This window comes from Corvus moneduloides, chromosome 6 (assembly GCF_009650955.1).
Source record: "Corvus moneduloides isolate bCorMon1 chromosome 6, bCorMon1.pri, whole genome shotgun sequence".
NCBI classification, from domain to species: domain Eukaryota; kingdom Metazoa; phylum Chordata; class Aves; order Passeriformes; family Corvidae; genus Corvus; species Corvus moneduloides.
In genome coordinates, this window is record NC_045481.1 from 3,332,243 (window position 1) to 3,352,653 (window position 20,411).

Sequence of the window (20,411 nt, forward strand, 5' to 3'; positions counted from 1 at the left end):
TACTTGCCATGATGTTCAGTCCCACCTGAATTTCCCTGTCCATGAGAGCATCCACATCCATGGCCCACTGGCCACGGCTCCCTGCACTCATCAGGAGTTGGCCTCCTGGCACAGCTCAGACAAACCTGAATCCCAAAAAACCCCATTTCCTTCCATAAACAGTTTGCCTTTCCAGGTCCCTGTGCTGCTGTCTGGGTCTCACAGCGCGGGGTTGTTGCACTAACAGAGAGTGGAAAGAAAAAGGCAAAAAAAACTGGGATGGAAAACTGGAGGAGGGGCTGAAAAGGCTCCAAGGAAAGTCCGTGGCAGCCACGTGTTAGGGAGAGTCTGTGGGTCCTACTGGCTGGCAAAAGGAAAGAGGCTTTGAAAAGGAAAAGCAGGAGGAAAAGAAATAATTTCCATGCTGCTGGGAGCCATTGGATGAATCCATTCCGGACGCTAAAGGCTTTACCAAGCAGTGCACCCGGGTTACACCACGCCTGAGCCCTGTTCAGCCCAGGGAAATCAGGTCCCCTTCTCCTGCCCAGCAGAGGCTGCAGCCCATGTCCAGCCAGGAGCAAAGCCAGGAGCTGGTGGCCACTGTTTCAGCAGCTGCTGGGCTGTCGTGATCCCAGCAGGAGCTGGATAACCCCAGATTTGTTAACATGATCTTTTCCGTGTCTACCTATTCCAAAAGGTGATGGAAAAGCAGCCCCAGCCCTGGAGCCAGGCAAGTGCCCCCTCCAAGGGGATGATCCAGTCCCTTCTACCTGACCCTGGCTCCCGGTGTGGGTACAAATTCCTTGTATTTAACAGCGAGGGGAATGTCCTAGGGAAAAACCTATCAGCAGCAGCAGGCAGGGATTTCCCACTGCGGGGAAGTCTTTATGCAAGATGGAGAGGGATTTTCCAGCAGAGCTCCTCGGGATCAAGGAATAATTAATTCCCCACGTCTGCTGGCTGCGGCTGCGCGGGAGAGGCCGGGTGATGCCGCTGGCCTGGCTGCCAGCCAGGAACACGCTCCCAGGATGTACAAACAACCAGCTGCTCCTGGCAGCCCTGCACTGGCAGCCCAGGCCAGCAGCGTGACCACTTCACTCAGCATGGCCTCTGTCACCACCAGGGAGCTGCTTTTAGCTGGGATCAGCAAAGGGCTCGGGAATGTGCACCTGGAATGGGCACCTTGGGGCCGCAGCATCGCTTGTGTGGGGCGCTGGAAGTGGCAGGGCTGGGTGGTCCCTCTGGACAAAGGGTCCTGGCATGGGATCAGCCTGTGTACCTGACATCCCTGGAGCTCCCCATGGCTTCATCCAAAGCCCAGCACAGGCAGAGCTGGTGCCTGCAGGAGCAGAACAGCAGGGGAACCGTTTCAAACTGAAAGAGGAGAGATTTAAGTGGAAGGAAGAAATTCTTTACTCAGAAGGTGGTGAGGCCCTGGCACAGGTTGCCCAGAGAAGCTGTGGCTGCCCCATCTCTGGAAGTGTCCAAGGCCAGGTTGGATGGGGCTTGGGGCAACCTGGTCTAGTGGAGGGGGTTGGAACAAGATCTTTAAGGTCCCTTGCAACCAAAACCATTCTGTGTTTCTATGATTTTCCCTCTTTTCTCTATGAACAACCTGGTCAGAGGAGATGTGGTCCAGCTCAGCTAAAATCCCCACTTTCCTAAAGAAAAGTAGCAAATTTAAAACAATAATTATTTTTAAATACCTCATCCTGGCAGGTAGTCTCTGCTTTTGGACAAACCAGCTCCATCCCCATCCCTGTGAAGAAGCAGTACAGGTGGGTGCTTGCAGCATCACCCGGCAGTGGGATGCAGTGGAAGGTCTGGGTGCCCCTCTCCCACCCCCACGCCCCCCGCCTGGCATCGGGGTGATCCCTGGGCCTCCCGAGAAAGCATTTCCAGCCCCCGCTCCTCCTGCGGCGAGCAGAGCTCGGGGCCGGGCTCAGCAGAGGGAGCCACAGACTGCGCGTCCCCGGGCCGGCGCTGCGGAGCCGGGACCAGCCGAGCCTCCGGCCCCTCTGGGCATCCCCAGCTGGAGCAGAGCCTTTGCAAACCTCCTGCCAGCTCTTCCTCCCTCCCACTGCTGCTTCCCTACAAAACCTTTTCCGTCCGTCTCTTTCTCTCCTCCAGCACCAAGACCCTTTTCCCTCCCAGTTGCTCTCCCCCGGTGAAGAGCAATGGAAAAGAGGCTGGAGAAGGTGAGCACAAACCTGGGGTGCAGCACCCCGGAGCCCAGGGCTGGCACCCGGGGCTGTGCCAGTTCGGCTCCCCATAGCCAAGGGCTGGCACCCTACACAGATCACAGAATGTCCTGAGCTGCAAGGGACCCACAAGGATCACTGAGTCCCACTCCTGGCCCTGCACAGACACCCCAACAACCCCACCCTGTGCGTCCCTGAGAGCCTTGTCCAAATGCTTCTTCAGCCCTGGCAGGATTGGTGCTGTGACCACTTCCTTGCGGAGCCTGTTCCAGTGACTGCATCCTGAAATTTTGCCTTTTTCCTGCACACTGAAGCACTGCAGCATGTCCTGGCTGGAGCAGTGACTGTTACCTTCTCCAGGCATTCCCGCAGCTCTCCAGCAGGTCCATGCCTTGTTCCAGGACAAGGGAGAGAAAGAAATGCCAGCTGCAGGATGAGCTATGGCTTCCCTGGTGGAAGGCAGCCACAGCTGGGGCAGGAGGGAGCAGAAGCACGGACACCTTCCCACAGCCCCTGGTCAGGGGGTCCCAGGAATGACTCCCTCCGTGGCATCCACACACGCCAGGCCAAAGCAGCACCACTGTGTTTTGCCTTGGCACTTTTAAAATCATTTTCAGGCCTGTGCAGTGGGGTTGATCCCTCTTACAGCAGGTTTGTCACCTTTGCTTCGCTGTTGCAATCCTGGTGTGGAGAAGCAGAGCAAACAGAGGGAACATGGTACAGTTCACCTGCCAAAACCAGCCCTGCAGTGCCCCGACACCAAAACACAACATAAAGTTGTTAAAAACTACAAATAAATTCCTTGTGATTCTATTCTTTGTGTATTTTAGCAAAATTTCTTTTCTTCTGTGATTTATTTTCTGTCCCTCCCAGGCCAAGACTTATTAACAACAGCTTTAATGTTTTATGTCCCCATAACTCCTAAATCATGAGTGTAACTTTAAAAACAACTGGAAGGCAAAGCTTTTCCTAGAAGTTGTTTCCAGGAGCTGCACATAAGGGCTTGGCCAAGACTCAAAGGGCACAGCTGATTAAGGCTCTTTCCCAACTCCGTGCAGGAACCAGGGGCAGGTGAGGAGCTGTTAGAGCTCATTAAGCAACTCTCCAAGGTGTGAAAGGTTGTGAAGGCTGCAGGAAACCTCTGAGATGATCCCAGCCCTTGCACGCAGCCACTCAGTCACTGGAAGGCAGATTATTGTCTAGAAAGAGCCTAATTTGGGGTCCACAGCTAGAGGAAGTTGCCTGAACCAAAGCATCCTGGTGGGCTTGGCAGTGCTGGGATAACTGTTGGACTCAGTGGTCAGGGAGAGCTTTTCCAACCTTAATGATTCCATGATAAACCTGAACACAGGGAGGGAGGACCAAAGAGCCCAGGATCTGGCTGGATATGGCACAGGGGTTTATGGACTGGTCACTCCACAGCAAAGGGGCAGGAGGTGATGGGAGACACCCAAAGCAACCACAGGGATAGAAAAAGCCTCGAAGAAGCTGCTCATATGGGGGACCCTTGAGAAAATAAAATTGATAAGCAACACATACCACTGGAGAGCACCAGGAAAGGAATGGAGCACATGATAAATCAGGTGGAATCCTGGGAAATGGGGCAGGTCAGGGGTGGGAGGATGTCCCCTTATTGAACAGGGATTGGTCCTTCTGTTTTAGTTTTTTGTTTCAGGTTTTTGGGGGTTTTTTTTAAGCTATAAACACTTTGAAGCGGAATATTTTTTCACCCCAATGAAAACAGATTTTCCCATGATCACAAAACCAGTGAGGCTCCTTCCAAATCCCACACCTAAAAAAAAAAGGCAGGGAATAGATAATTTCTTGCAGAAGTGCCTGTTTTCCCAAACAGACCATTTCCCACCACAAGCACCAGCTTGAATACACAGCTGTGAGAAAGACAGAACTCAGCCTCATCACAAGGACAGGTCTTGCCAATGCTCCTGGGGCTTCCCAGGAGGGTTATTTCCAAATAGTTTGGACCATTTGGATAAAAAAAGACACCAAGGGCTGGAGGGGCCTTCATTCATCATCCCTTCTCCCTTCCTGACACAGCCACAGGCAGCCCCTGCAGTCCCCCTGCCCTCTGACTTGGGCTGTGCTGCTCCTCAGGAGACTGAGATCCATGCATTTTATATTTTTCCCCCCCTGAATCTCAGCAATATCTGCTTCCTGAGAGGCTGGAGGACAGCAGGAATGTCTTTAAGCCAGCCTGCCCACCCTGCACCCAAAGGGGTGACCGAACCCTGACTTCACCTTCGAAGTCTCTTGTCACAGCTGCTCCTGGGATTTATTTGTTCAAGTTAATTGGAGCATCTGGCCAGGAACCAGGTGTCCCCTCAGGCCAATTCAAGGTCTCCAGGACAGCTCAAGAAGGGCACAAGAGGACTGTGGAACCCTCCAAGCTCAATGCCAGGAGAAGCCACTGCCACCCACCATCCCTGCTCCAATGTGTTTGCTCTTGATGCCTCTGGCTCCAAGGAGCAGCAAGAAGAAGGTGACACGAAATCCTGGAGGTTTTTTCCTTCCCAGTCACCAGCTGGGGACTCCCCTGTGGATAACAGCAACACCCAGCCCAGAGGAGCAACCCAACCCCTCATCCACAAGGACAGAAACCATCTCCACCTGAGGAGAGGGAGCTGGTGCCCTCTCCTTGTGCAGTGCCATCACCTGGGAGTGCCCCAAGGATGCTCCCACTCCCAAGGATAACACTGTGCTTTAATGTTTCAGAGACAATGGACTGGTGTGCAATACAACAGGGGCTGTACATCCTATACATATTTACACACGGGGTGTAGTTAAAGCTCGTGTATTTGAACAAGACTGACGTTCCAAAAAACACGCCGAGACTTACAACAACAAAAATGGGAACAAAATCCAAGGCCACGAGTAGAGAGAGGTATGTTTTAAGGACTACAGGTCACAGGGAAATAAAAAACAGTGGTGATGCAAGGTGAACTTTATCCTGAAGAGATAAGTGGTTAAAACACAACTTTTTTGGTACCTCAGGAGCAAGAGAGCGTTTTACAGAGACTTAATTTCCAAACTAAAGCAAGGAAAGAGAAATAAGTGTACTGGCATGAGCCCCTTTGGTCCTCAAAATCTCCTTCCAGTTGAGCTAAAAAGAGAGGTTTACTGCCAATTTCAGGCAAGAAAGGTTTAAGGCTTTTCAGCTGGGCATTTGTAACACACTGAAGTGAAAAGTGGCGATTTCAGGAAAACAAATGCCGTGGAGTAGGTCTGGTTTAGCAATGTGCAGCACAGCTTGTTTACACCAGTGACAAGCACTGTTACAGCACCTAACCCTACAGAATCCAGGACAGAGGATGGTATAAAAGATTTTTCCAATAATGCTGTGAAGGTCATCAAAGTAAAATTAGTGTAATTAAACCCATGAGCTTGTTCTCCTTGAAAAAGTTCCTTAGGCCCAATCTGAACAGACATGATTTTCATTTTGTTTCCAACATGGGCTGGAGCAAGAGGGAGGAATGTTGGTGAGATGGAGCTGGCCAGACCAGGAACTGCCCTTGAGATTCGTGTACAGGACATCTTGGATTGATATCCAGCAAAGCAGAGAGAGCCCTGGGAACCTGTGGGCATCCAACCCCCTGGTTGACATTTGTTTTGCAAGCTCGGTGTGAGGAGGGTGGTTTTCATTTGTGCCTCATCTTTTCCCAATTAAGAGTTACAAAACACCCATTAAAATGGTAACAAAGCAGAAGTTCAGCCAAGTCCAGCTGGACTGAAACTTCTTGTACCAATTCTGCCACTTACAGAGGTTGCCACATACGAAGAGAAAAATGTGGTTTGATTCATTCTGGTGGCCCTGGAAATGCTTTTGTCAGCTGCTCTTACGAAACAAGCTGTTGTCATTCCAGGTTACTCTGCCCTGAAATGACCCAACCTGTCGGCAGGGAGGGGAGGTACCATGTGCTGTGCTCAGCATTTCATGCTCACCTTTGGTCCAACATTGGAAATGGAAACCTTAGAATGCTTGGAAGGCTTCACTTTCACATTATCAGACTAATTTCAGCTTTTCAGTCTAACCCACGGAAATCCAAGAAGGAAAGCTCAAGATATAAATATCATTCAAAACCTCTTTGGATACCTCAGTACTCTGCAGACTCTGCAGGGTTTTTTCCTCTCCTCTGTTAAAGTTTCCTTAAAAACAGTAAGAAACTGATAGTTCAAGTGGTCAGACATTCTGAGGCACAGAGAAAAAGGGGCATAAACCCCTTTGTACTGAGACAGGGCTGTGCCCCAAATAATTCAGAAGTTAATTCCCTGCCTGTTAAGAGGATAGGAAAAATGGAGTTTACACATTTCTCAAACAAAAAAATACACAAAAAAGGAAGTTAATGCTAGCAAGAATATGAAACACACCAGAGGTAACAACTCAGAGGTATAACACACATATCCAGGTACTGAAATAGCCACTGCAGGACTTGCAATAAAACATAGTCAAATAATTCGGGACAATCCCAGTCCTACAAAGATCCACATCCTTTCAGGTGTTTCCTGTGCTGTTCCACATTTATTCTAATAAACACAACTATTTCATAAATATCCATTTCGCTCCCAAGCCCCTCTTCTCTCCTGACAATTGGATATTCTGCACTATGGATGGAAAAGCATTTCCAAACCCCTATTTTTAGCTTGGAACTCCGTGACATCAGCATCAGTGGAAATCCAGGAGGAGCCTCCCTCATCCCTACCTTTTCCATTTGCCACCAGAAGCCTTTCACTGCACACAGACTATGACAACACTTCACAACGATTTAGTTCAGAATTGGGATGTGGGAACAAGGACAGACAGTGACACGGGACAGAACAATCCAGAGTGCATCCAGAGGGTAACACACTTTCAGCTCCTGATGAGCGTCAGGAATTCTTCACGGGTCTTTGGATCTTCCCGGAATACCCCCAACATTGTGCTGGTTACTGTTTTACTGTTCATTTTCTGTACCCCACGCATTACCATACACATATGCCTAGGAGAAACGAGAGGGGAGTCAGTGCGTCAGGAACACTCCTGGGAAAGGAGCAATCCCTCGGGGAGAGATGTTTCTTGCACGGTCACATTCAATTCTGGGAGGGTAACAAAACCTCCACATCCAGAAAGGGCATCTGCAGCACCTCAGCTGTGGAAGAGAGTCACATTCTCAGCCATTGAGTGCTGCCTTCTCTGCTCTGATCCCAGGAAAATCCCACCTTCCCAAGGTGCATCCTGATCACAGAGACATGCCTGTTGCTAGTCCCAAGCTCTGCACTTCTCAAGGAGGCAGAAGGAGCACAGGGGGAGGGCATGGATCCAGTGCAGCTGGGACAGCTCCTCACTGCCACTTCTCCACAGAGGATCAGGCAGCACCATTTTAAATGTCTTCAGCACATCAGGATTATTAATTTTTTATTACTACTAGAAATATTTTTATTAATAGGTTTGTTGTTGTTATTACTACTCTCTCTGCCTGATAACCAAGCATAGCACACAGCTACCACAGCCAAAGGGGCAACATGCACCAGCTCTGCAGCACAGAGCCGGGATCCCACGGAGCCAGGATCCCACTCATGGAACACCTGGGATCACACAGAGCCAGGATCCCACCCATGGAACACCTGGGATCACACAGAGCCGGGATCCCACCCATGGAACACCTGGGATCACACAGAGCCGGGATCCCACCCATGGAACACCTGGGATCACACAGAGTTGGGCTCCCACTCATGGAACACCTGGGATCACACAGAGTTGGGATCCCACTCATGGAACACCTGGGATCACACAGAGCTGGGATCCCACTCATGGAACACCTGGGATCACACAGAGCCAGGATCCCACCCATGGAACACCTGGGATCACACAGAGCCAGGATCCCACCCATGGAACACCTGGGATCACACAGAGTTGGGCTCCCACTCATGGAACACCTGGGATCACACAGAGCTGGGATCCCACCCATGGAACACCTGGGATCACACAGAGTTGGGATCCCACCCATGGAACACCTGGGATCACACAGAGCTGGGATCCCACCCATGGAACACTTGGGATCACACGGAGCCAGGATCCCACCCATGGAACACCTGGGATCACTTACGTCGCTTCCACGACGACGCCAACCCCGGCGGGCTGTAAGGCTTCTGTGATGGCGACTGCAATTTGTTTGGTAAGGCGTTCCTGGACTGAGGGAACAACAGCGAATTCAGACTCCCAGAATCCCAGAATGATTTGGGTTGGAAGGGACATTAAAGCTCATCTTGTTCCGACCCCCCCACCGTGGGCAGGGACACCTTCCACTAGACCAGGTTGTGCCCAGCCCCCTCCATCCTATCTTCCATTTGTATCCCGGAACAGACCTTTTATTTTCCTGTTTATATTTGCAGCCATTTTGCATTCCATCTCTCCAAACACAGTTTGTTCTAGCAGCTCCTCCATTTCCTATTTTGCAGTTAGATTTTCTTGCCTCTCTGTCCTGTTTCAGTTTTTAATGTGTTTGTTCCCAGCATTACTGCTGCACCATTTATTCCACACGCCCAATTTCTCTTCTTAAGGAAAGGAAATAGAGATAAAAAGTGAGCTTTGTCCTGCAAAGCTTTACTTCCTGCTCTAGCACCCTCTATTCACCAGCCTGGTGGTCACTGAGACTTCTCTTGCCAAGAACAGGCCAAATTTAACCACAGGACAAAGGCAGCAGGCTCAGCCCAACCCAAGGCTTTGGACCCTGCAGCTTCCTCCCCTTCTCAGGGAAAGGAGGCAGCTGTTGCTTCATTGCCTCAGACAAGAATTCCTGAAGGCATCTCTCTGAATCTCTGTAGGAGAGTTCATCCCCAGCAGCATCCAATTAGTTTAGTTATTCCTGGCAGCTCTACCTGGTAGCACTTTTATCCTTGGAATCAGTTCCAGCCTCCATCTACATTCCTAGGTAGATATCACCCTTCACTGGGAATGCAAGGGCCAAGTGAAATAGACCTCTTCAAAAAGTGTTTTTCTCACCTGTTTTTCTCAACTCAAACTCCACATCTCTAGTCCACCCCCAATTTCCAGCCCCCTGCACTGACCAGGAGAGGAGTGCACACAACAAACCCCAAAATTTCATGTTTACCTTGTAATCTTCTACTGTATATTTCCACAATCCTAAAGGAGAAAGGAAAAAGACAATATTAGAGTTATTTCCAGCTGGCCACTGACTGATCTTCGCAATTAATTTGATGCTACCAGAAGAGCCCACTGTTCTGCCCCATGTCCTTCCTGGAAATCCATGGCCACGCCCCAGGCTGGCATTCCTCCCTTGGAACATCACTGTGTTGAGTGACAGGTTCCCCCCACCTGTAGCCCCAAGGACTATTTTAGGGCAAACCAATCACTTCTCCTCTGGGGTTTGGAATTCCTTGTGTGCCCTCCCACCTGCATCACACAGTTTTGGGAGAATTCACGTCCCTGAACCCTAATTCCTGAACATCTCCCTGTGCTTCAGACTAGACCAAATGCTGCCTTAATGACAATTCAGATAATGGATTCCCAGGAGGCTGCTGAAATTGAGCAAGAAATGTTTTGGATTCTTGCATTTAGCCACAAATTTAGCTAAGAACAATGAGACAGGATTGGTTTTATTTAAAACAGAATCTCCCCACCCATATCTGTCTTGGGGTTGCTTTATGATGTGTATCCCATATCACTGCCCTATGCCCAGAAATTTTTTTTTGTGCCTTTTTATGCCTTTAAACTGAGCCTGAGAGGGGGAAGGAAAAACTGAGCAAAACTTTTTCAAAGCAGTTTGCAGCTTGTTCAAGGCCACACAGAGATAGAGACTTTTTTCCAGCTGCAGCAGGGGAGGGAGGAAGCACCCGGCTTGCGGTTGCCCAGTCAGCTTTTGGCCAGTTGTTCAGCTTCTTCTTCTCCAGAGAGAGACTGAGAGTTGAACTTTTTTCCTTCCCTGGAATTTCGGATTTTCTCCCTTTTCTGCTGGACTGCTTCAATATCAGAGCACATCGGGAGGACTTTCCACAGGGCACAGAGGGCCTGGCCCTGGGCCAAGCCCCAGCTCTGAGGAGACCAAAGGGAGGACTCTGACACTTTCCCAGGTTTTTCCTCCACAGTGAGAGATTTTATTATTTAGCATTATTGTCCTTTTCCCATGTGCTTGTTAGATAAATAGTTTTTATCTCTTTCACTTTCCTTCAAGGAAAATTTAATTTTTCCTGAGGCTGGTGGGGGAACAGTGGTTTGTAACCTGCCTTCTCTCAGAGGATATATTTCTGAATTTGGCCAAACTGGCACAATATCTCACCCCATCCTTCACACTTCAGTGCAGGGATCACCTTAATGGTCCCCTCCAACACGACTTCAAATTTAAGCCATTGGTGGGCAGTGCAAGTGACACTTACTGACAGTTCTAGAATCCACACGTTTAAGAAAATCCATATAACTGCTCTGTAACGCCAGGGGTTGTTCATGCTGACCTCAAATGCTGTTGGGGTTTTAGTTTAGTCTGTTTTTTTCTCTGTTAAAGGAATTTTCTCCCACATGCATGTTGCTAGGGGACAAATAGCTGTACTTAAGAAAGACAAAAGGGGAGTGGGGCGGACCTGGCTACTCCTTTGTCTACACCTGGGTGTGAGTTCAGTTCGCTCTGAACGTCCGGAGAGAGAAGCTGCAGAGAAAGGAGCTGCTGCTTCTTTCTTTTTGGCCGTTCTTTCTTCCTGCTGGAAACAACGCCGGGACCCCAAAAGCCGCTTTCCCTGCCCTGCTGGAGACCGAGCTGTGGCTGCCCTGCTCCGCTGCTGCTTCGAGCTTTCGCTACGCTGTAGCCCTGCTCGCCCTGCCTGCCTGGGCCTCCGTGGGTTTTTCCCATCTGGATACATCTCGTCTGCCACCCGGGATTTGCGTTCGTCCCTGCCATTCCAGCCTGCTGTTCCTGAGAGCCCGGGATCAACTGCCCAGCGGTTTGTGAAGCCTTTGTTCCATCCCTTCCCGGGATCCCAGGGCACCGGTGCCGCGTGTGTCCCGAGCTCGCTCCGGAGCGCCCCCTGCAGCCGCGGGGGAACCATCGCACCTGCCCTGCTCACCGGGAGCCGCCAGCGCCCCTGCCGGCTGCGAGCGGAACTGCACCTGAGGGGAAATAGCCTGACAGCCGAGAAGGCTGGCACTGGGTTTGTGATTGCTGTTACTGCCATAGTTGTTGTTGTTTTGTTTGACTGGTTATATACATATATATATATATAGTAAAGAACTGTTATTCCTATTTCCCACATCTTCGCCTAAAGGCTCTTGATTTCAAAATATAATAACTTGGAGGGAAAAGGGGTTATATCTGCCACTTCAAGGGGGGCCTCTGCCTTCCTTAGCAGACACCTGTCTTTCAAAACCGAGACAGATCTTGGCGCCCAACGTGGGGCATAAGGGCATTAAGAGATAGAGGTGAAAAAGGAATAACAGTTCCTGGATAACTTTATTTTGTGTGCTGGATATTGGAACCTTGTTAGGCAGCACTATGTGGTCTAGTTTACCCTGGTTCGGGTGGCATGTGGCCGTGGCTATATTCTTCCCCTTTGCAGCTCCTTACTTGAATATGGGTCCTCTGACTAAGGCTACCATTGCTGTTATCCAGCTTGCGTTATGGGTCGAGAAGGTGAGGAATTCATGGGTTTTTAACTTCCTCCGGAATGTGGGCACATGGATAAACAGCTATCACACACTGAGCACATGTTTTTGGGGTTATGTTAACAATGGTACCTTCTGTGAGGAAATGACACCAGGGGAAGTTTTCCCCCAACCCCTCAACCAGTTCTTTGGGCCCACCCCATCAATTTTCGAAGGGTTTAAATTCCCTCTGAATACTAACCATCTGCTGCTGATAGGCCTACTCTATTTAGCATTCAAGGATAAGTTGAGATTGGCTTGGATATCTACCCGGACACCAGCCCCAGAGACTAGAGATCCTACCCCAGAGCCTGATCCTGCCCCAGAACCTGACATGGCCCCAGAGAGTAGAGTTCCTACCCCAGAGCCTGATCCTGCCCCAGAGCCTGACACGGCCCCAGACACTAGAGATCCTACCCCAGAGCCAGAGCCTGCCACAGCCCCAGACACTAGAGATCCCGCCCCACAGACTGATACTGCCCAACAGTCCACCTCAGAAATGGACTACCCAAACTGGGTGGGGGTACTGGCAAAAGGGATGCAGGAGATGTGCCAAGAGATGGGTCAGGTGCGCCAGGGGATATGCCAGGAGATGGGTCAGGTGCGCCAGGAGATATGCCAGGAGATGGGCCAGGTGCGCAAGGAGATGTGCCAGGAGATGGGCCAGGTGCGCAAGGAGATGTGCCAGGAGATGGGCCAGGTGCGCCAGGAGATATGCCAATTGCTAAGGGAATACACCTCCTCAGCTAGTGAAAAACCCTCTCCCTGCCCCAAAGAGGGTGAGTCCGATGGTGCAGCAGTGGAACCCACGGATGTTACAACCATCCAGGCTTCAGCTGAACCACAAGGACAACCACAGCCAGCAGCAGTCGCCCCTGTGCAAAGGAGGAAGTATAAGACCAAATCAGTACGACCAGTCAATGATGATGGGCAACCAGGGCCCTCACAACCAGCAGGAGAGCCAGAGCCAGAAGTCATCACTGAGTCCCTGTCGCACGACAGTCTCCGTGCTATGCGAAACGACATTGTGCGAAGGGGGCGTGAGCCTTATACCACCTGGCTGCTTCGGGTTTGGGACCTTATGGGCACAAGTGTGCAACTGGATAGTGGTGAGGCAAGGTATCTGGGATCGTTGACCCAGGACCCAGGTGTGGACCAGATATTTGTGAGGGAGCCAGGGCCTCTCTCTCTTTGGGAGCGGCTCTTAATGAGTGTGAGAGAAAGGTTCATTCACAAAGAAAGAATGCAGGAGTATCATCATAGAATGCAGTGGAAGACACTCGAGCAAGGGATCCAACAGCTAAGAGAGGTGGCAATATTAGAGGTACTCTTTGGGAAGGATGGACAGCATGATAATGACCCCGATAAGGTCAGGTGCACAGGACAGATGATGTGGAACCTGGCAAGGCTAGGGCCATCACAATACACCACCTTCATTGCAACGATTGATGCTGACAATACCCGAGAAACAGTGGGCTCTGTTGCCAACAGGCTCAGGCATTATGACAGCATGATCAATGGCCCGCTAAAAGCTCATGTCTCTGCTGTGGTCCAGGACCTCAAAGAGGAGATGAAGGAGATGAGGGAGGAGATGAGGGAGGAGATGAGGGAGGAGATGAGGGAGGAGATGAGGAGGGTCAGCGTGGCACCAGTGCGAGTCACAGGCCCCCAAGTCAGAGCCCGTCGTCCCCCTGCGAGAGAGAGAGGGTACACCCCACGAGCTGAGCTGTGGTTTTTCCTGTGTGAGCATGGGGAAGACATGAGAAGGTGGGATGGGAAACCCACCTCTGCCCTGGCAGCGCGGGTGCGTGAACTCAAGGAGGGAGGCACTAACCGAGGGGGTTCCGCTAAGGTGAAGGTAGCCTCAGCCTCCCGTGACCGAGCTGCCAGGCACTACAGAAGGGAGGATGATATGTCGGATCCCCTTGAAGGTACCTCGAGCATGTACGCCCAGGGAAAGAATGATAACCAGGGCTAGAGGGGCCCTGCCTCTAGCCAGGAAGAGGCACGGGAGAACCGAGTTTTCTGGACGGTGTGGATCCGATGGCCTGGCACATCAGAGCCACAAAAATATGATGCATTGGTTGATACTGGAGCACAGTGTACTTTAATGCCATCGGGACATGTGGGGGCAGAACCTGTATCCATTGCTGGGGTGACCGGGGGATCACAGCAGTTGACCCTTTTGGAAGCTGAGGTGAGCCTGACTGGGAAGGAGTGGCAAAAGCATCCGATTGTGACCGGCCCAGAGGCCCCGTGTATTCTGGGCATAGACTTCCTCCGGAATGGCTACTACAAAGACCCAAAAGGACTCAGGTGGGCATTTGGGATTGCTGCTGTGGAGGCAGAGGGCATTAGGCAATTGAACACCCTGCCTGGACTATCTGAGAATCCTTCTGCAGTTGGGCTCCTGAAAGTGGAAGAGCAACGAGTGCCAATTGCCACCTCGACAGTGCACCGCCGGCAGTATCGGACAAATCGAGATGCTGTGATCCCCATCCACAAGATGATCCGTGAGCTGGAGAGTCAAGGGGTGGTCAGCAAGACCCACTCACCCTTCAACAGCCCCATCTGGCCTGTGCGCAAGTCTGACGGGGAATGGAGATTGACTGTGGACTATCATGCCCTGAATGAAGTGACTCCACCGTTGAGCGCTGCCGTGCCAGACATGTTGGAGCTCCAGTACGAGCTGGAGTCCAAAGCAGCAAAGTGGTACGCCACTATTGACATTGCCAATGCATTTTTCTCCATTCCTCTGGCAGCAGAGTGCAGGCCTCAGTTTGCCTTCACCTGGAGGGGCGTGCAGTACACCTGGAATCGACTGCCCCAGGGGTGGAAGCACAGTCCCACCATCTGTCATGGACTGATCCAGACTGCACTAGAAAAGGGTGAGGCTCCAGAACATCTGCAGTACATTGATGACATCATTGTGTGGGGGAACACCGCAACCGAAGTGTTTGAGAAAGGAGAGAGAATAATTCAAATTCTCCTGCAAGCTGGTTTTGCCATCAAGAAGAGCAAGGTCAAGGGACCTGCCCGAGAGATCCAGTTCCTGGGAGTAAAGTGGCAAGATGGACGACGTCAGATTCCCATTGAGGTCATCAATAAGATCACAGCAATGTCTCCGCCGACCAACAAGAAGGAAACACAAGCTTTCCTAGGTGCTATAGGTTTCTGGAGGATGCACATTCCCGAGTACAGCCAGATCGTGAGTCCTCTCTACCTGGTTACCCGCAAGAAGAATGATTTCCACTGGGGCCCTGAACAGCAGCAGGCCTTCGCCCAGATCAAACAGGAAATTGCTCACGCCGTAGCCCTTGGCCCAGTCAGGACAGGACCAGAGGTGAAGAACGTGCTCTACTCTGCAGCCGGGAACAAGGGTCTGTCCTGGAGCCTCTGGCAGAAGGTGCCTGGTGAGACTCGGGGCCGACCACTGGGATTCTGGAGCCGAAGCTACAGAGGATCTGAAGCCAACTACACTCCCACAGAGAAGGAAATCCTGGCAGCTTATGAAGGAGTCCAGGCTGCCTCAGAAGTAATCGGCACAGAGGCACAACTCCTCCTGGCACCTCGACTACCGGTGCTGGGGTGGATGTTCAAAGGAAAGATTCCCTCCACGCATCACGCCACCGACGCTACTTGGAGCAAATGGATTGCCCTCATCACGCAGCGCGCCCGAATTGGAAACCCAAGTCGCCCTGGGATCTTGGAAATAATTACGAACTGGCCGGAAGGTGAGACTTTTGGGTTATCTTCTGAAGAAGAAGAGGAGCAGGTGACACGTGCCGAAGAAGCCCCACCATATAACGAGCTACCAGAGAGTGAAAGACAATACGCCCTCTTCACTGATGGTTCCTGCCGAATTGTAGGCGCTAGCCGGAAATGGAAAGCCGCTGTATGGAGCCCCACACGACAAGTTGCACAGGCTACTGAAGGAGAAGGTGGATCGAGCCAATTTGCTGAGCTCAAAGCTGTCCAATTAGCTCTGGACATAGCTGAAAGAGAGAAGTGGCCAAAGCTCTACCTCTACACTGATTCATGGATGGTAGCCAATGCTCTGTGGGGTTGGCTGGAAAGGTGGAATAAGGCAAACTGGCAGCGCAGAGGAAAACCAATCTGGGCTGCTGAAGAGTGGAAAGACATTGCCACTCGGGTAGAGAAGCTATCCGTGAAGGTCCGTCATGTAGATGCTCACATCCCCAAGAGCCGGGCTAATGAAGAACATCGTAACAACAAACAGGTAGATCAGGCTGCGAAAATAGAGGTGTCCCAGATAGACTTGGATTGGCAACATAAAGGAGAACTGTTCCTAGCTCGATGGGCCCATGATGCCTCAGGTCATCAGGGCAGAGATGCCACCTATAAGTGGGCACGAGACCGAGGGGTGGATCTAACCATGGACAGTATCTCCCAGGTTATCCATGATTGTGAGACATGCGCTGCGATCAAGCAGGCCAAGCGGGTGAAGCCTCTGTGGTATGGCGGGCGATGGTCCAAATACAAGTATGGGGAGGCCTGGCAGATTGATTACATCACACTGCCTCAAACCCGCCAAGGCAAGCGCTATGTGCTCACAATGGTAGAAGCCACCACTGGGTGGCTGGAGACCTACCCTGTGCCTCACGCTACTGCCCGGAACACCATCCTGGGCCTGGAAAAGCAAGTCCTTTGGAGGCATGGCACCCCTGAGAGAATCGAGTCTGACAATGGGACTCATTTCAAGAACAGCCTTATAAACACCTGGGCTAGAGAACATGGCATAGAGTGGGTGTACCACATCCCTTACCATGCACCAGCAGCTGGGAAGGTTGAGCGGTGTAATGGACTGCTTAAAACCACCTTGAAGGCACTGGGTGGGGGGACTTTCAAAAACTGGGAGATGCATTTAGCAAGAGCCACCTGGTTAGTTAACACTCGAGGTTCCACCAGCCGAGCAGGCCCTGCCCAATCTGAACCCCTACAAACAACAGACGGGGATAAGGTTCCAGTGGTGCACATGAGAGGTATGCTTGGAAAAACTGTTTGGGTAAAGTCTGCCTTGAGCAAAGACAAACCCATCCGTGGGGTTGTCTTTGCTCAGGGACCAGGTTGCACCTGGTGGGTGATGCAAAAGGATGGAGAGACCCGATGCTTACCTCAAGGGGACCTTGTTTTAGGGTGAACTACCCATGGCTCTGTACTTGTATCAGTATCAGCATGTATATTTGTATATAATTTGGGTAATGCATAGATTTATATGGTTAAAAAAGTTAAGTTTCATGTAACATGTTAGTATGGGAAAAAATTCGGGGTGGATAATGTTGGGGTTTTAGTTTAGTCTGTTTTTTTCTCTGTTAAAGGAATTTTCTCCCACATGCATGTTGCTAGGGGACAAATAGCTGTACTTAAGAAAGACAAAAGGGGAGTGGGGCGGACCTGGCTACTCCTTTGTCTACACCTGGGTGTGAGTTCAGTTCGCTCTGAACGTCCGGAGAGAGAAGCTGCAGAGAAAGGAGCTGCTGCTTCTTTCTTTTTGGCCGTTCTTTCTTCCTGCTGGAAACAACGCCGGGACCCCAAAAGCCGCTTTCCCTGCCCTGCTGGAGACCGAGCTGTGGCTGCCCTGCTCCGCTGCTGCTTCGAGCTTTCGCTACGCTGTAGCCCTGCTCGCCCTGCCTGCCTGGGCCTCCGTGGGTTTTTCCCATCTGGATACATCTCGTCTGCCACCCGGGATTTGCGTTCGTCCCTGCCATTCCAGCCTGCTGTTCCTGAGAGCCCGGGATCAACTGCCCAGCGGTTTGTGAAGCCTTTGTTCCATCCCTTCCCGGGATCCCAGGGCACCGGTGCCGCGTGTGTCCCGAGCTCGCTCCGGAGCGCCCCCTGCAGCCGCGGGGGAACCATCGCACCTGCCCTGCTCACCGGGAGCCGCCAGCGCCCCTGCCGGCTGCGAGCGGAACTGCACCCGAGGGGAAATAGCCTGACAGCCGAGAAGGCTGGCACTGGGTTTGTGATTGCTGTTACTGCCATAGTTGTTGTTGTTTTGTTTGACTGGTTATATACATATATATATATATAGTAAAGAACTGTTATTCCTATTTCCCACATCTTCGCCTAAAGGCTCTTGATTTCAAAATATAATAACTTGGAGGGAAAAGGGGTTATATCTGCCACTTCAAGGGGGGCCTCTGCCTTCCTTAGCAGACACCTGTCTTTCAAAACCGAGACAAATGCTTAATTACACTTCAAGTGGCCACAAAAAGGAGCTGCTATTGCAAGCTTTGATACCTGTCTGGTGACATCAGACAAAAGCCAGACACTGGCTGGCAGCCTGAGGCATCACTTACAAGAATCATCCCTGACAATGAGACTCTCCTGCTGTTTTGGAGAGAGAATTAAATGCACAAACTCCCCTCCAGCAATGAAATGGTTGTGTTATAGCATAAAACAAAGCAGCCCAATATTTAGATTAACTGTATGGACAGGAAACATGCTGATGCTCAGATACTGCATAGAAGAAGTCCTAACAAGGTGTTTATGTAAAAACAGTTATTTGAAAGAGCATTTTCAAGCCTGAGCTTAAAATCCAGAGAAAGATGTTTGTTTACTGAATGCAGGTCATCCACAACTACAGAAACTTACCACATTGGACTAATCCTATTATGAAGGATTAGGCCTAGAGCACCAACAGCCTCACAAACCTTTGCTGGAACACTGGCTGCATTATATAGGGCACGACAGGGAGGCACGATTCAGCCCACCAGCCTCTTCATGGCAAGCACTCAAAAGTGAGAACATTTTGTTATACAAGAATCTAATCTTTTCATTATTGCAGTATACGGGAGTTTTAGCCTCACTTTAAAGAGAGGCAAGATTTAACCTTTGAGCACAGTGCAGGAAGCCTTGCACATACTGATGCAGGTTTCCATACTGAGGATAAATAGCAGGAAAATTGTACATTTCCAGCACCACGTTGCTACTTGCATAAAAAAAAAAAAACCATATATCACTGAAAACCATTTTGATCTCCTTTTTACAACTGCAGTCAAGAGATAAATAGAGACCAGAGCAAGCACAAACCAGTGGACGCATATTTCAGATGGGATCCTTAGTCCTGCATGGCAGCCCTGCAGAAATGAAACCACGTGCTGCTAAGGACAGTCTCTTCAGGAAGGATGGATCCTCTTCACAACTCCAACAAACAACAATAAAACAACACCCCCAGCCCTGCACCACTTAAAGACCCACCCAACACTCAGCTCAAGCCATGGGATGCCAACACACATCGCCAAGCATGAGCAACTACCGAAGGCGAAGCCTCTTGCTCAGTAACAGCAGTTCTGACAGCTCAGAACCCCAGCCTACAATTCCAGCAGCTCTGTACAGCCGCAAAAAAACACGCAGAAAAAATTTTACACGTTGAACAGCCTCTTTCAGCCTTTTAATCAGAGCAAAGTCCACTCCTATGAGCCCTGCTGGGGACAGGGAGATGCCTCCCTGCAGTACGAGGTCACACAGCAAAGATCCAACCTCCAAGTATCCTTCCACTTCCAAACCCAACTCCCTGTTGTGCAAGCAGAGCACAGAACAGATCTGGCTCCCTTTGGAACATTTTGCTGTCATATCCTACACGTTTCTTACCTGCTAAGGAAACCCAGCAGGCAGGCAGATTTGCAGGGTTAATTCTCTTTAGTGTTAGTGGAACTGCAGCAGGATTAACAGACCTTTCAGGGAAAGCATAAGCAAAACCTATGTGGGTCTTTCTAAACTGCAGCCAAATCTTTAGATTTGTTTCTCAAAAAGGAACCCTTCCACTCTGATCCCAAATAATCTGCTTATTGAAGGGATCTACCATCCTCTTCCTCACCAGCACTAGAAAGTGTCACTTACTAAGGAGTCAGTGCAGCAACTGACCCAAGGGCACTTGCTGAGGAAAAAAGCTATTTTACATAACAAATGGATTTCTCAAGTGTTTCACAATTACTTTATTTCTTAGGCTGAACTTTATCTATAAAATCTACCCTACAGCATTCTCAGCATGTCTTCAGTGAAAGAAAGAAATGCCAAATTTATCCTAAGAGTCAGCTAAGATATGAAAGCTTTAGATTCAATTTATATCCATAAATTGTGTTCATTTACAGTTTGGAAGTTTCAGATTTTTGTTCTTATGAGTCAGTCTAGACCCAAGTAGTAAACAGCTGGAAATTCTCACTGGTTTCTGTGGCCTGCCTTAGAACATGAACCTACAAAACCCTTAGGGCTCTACTGCAGCCACTGGTGTGAATTAACAAATAGCTCCAAGACTTATCTGTCCTCTCCACAAAAAAAACCAATGCTGAGGTTTGGTCTAAATCCAAATCCAGGACACAAAGTGGGCTGAGCTTTAGAGGGAGAGGAGCTTAAAAAGATTAGCACAGTTAGCACAGCCTGGAATCCTTTCTACAAATTAGCATCACTTTCATTAGAACACTTACCTAGCAAGCTTGCTGAGGCCAAGCACTTGTTTGTTGGGGAGATAACCAATGTGTACCTAGACAGGGGAAAACAACCATTAGCAGCAGCAAAACCACACTTCCAAGGGTGTATGAAACTCATGCACCAACAATGAGATGTACATT

General features: G+C 50.2%; 1 protein-coding gene across 5 annotated transcripts in view; it reads right to left on the reverse strand.

Annotated features, from left to right (window-relative positions):
* Positions 1-1,526: 1,526 nt before the first annotated feature.
* The window catches only part of GCH1 (GTP cyclohydrolase 1), a 32,167-nt gene continuing 13,282 nt past the window's right edge, over positions 1,527-20,411 (reverse strand). The window contains exons 3-7 of one of the 5 annotated variants that reach the window (XR_004240837.1): positions 20,268-20,323; positions 9,284-9,315; positions 8,265-8,363; positions 8,070-8,186; positions 7,330-8,030 (exon numbers count right to left, since the gene is read on the reverse strand). Coding sequence is in view for 4 of the 5 variants with exons in the window: in XM_032112445.1 (XP_031968336.1) it covers positions 7,045-7,171; positions 8,279-8,363; positions 9,284-9,315; positions 20,268-20,323 (300 nt within the window). In the remaining variant the exon portion in view is untranslated. The other 4 variants (XM_032112446.1, XM_032112445.1, XM_032112448.1 and 1 more) reach the window with 4 other exon arrangements.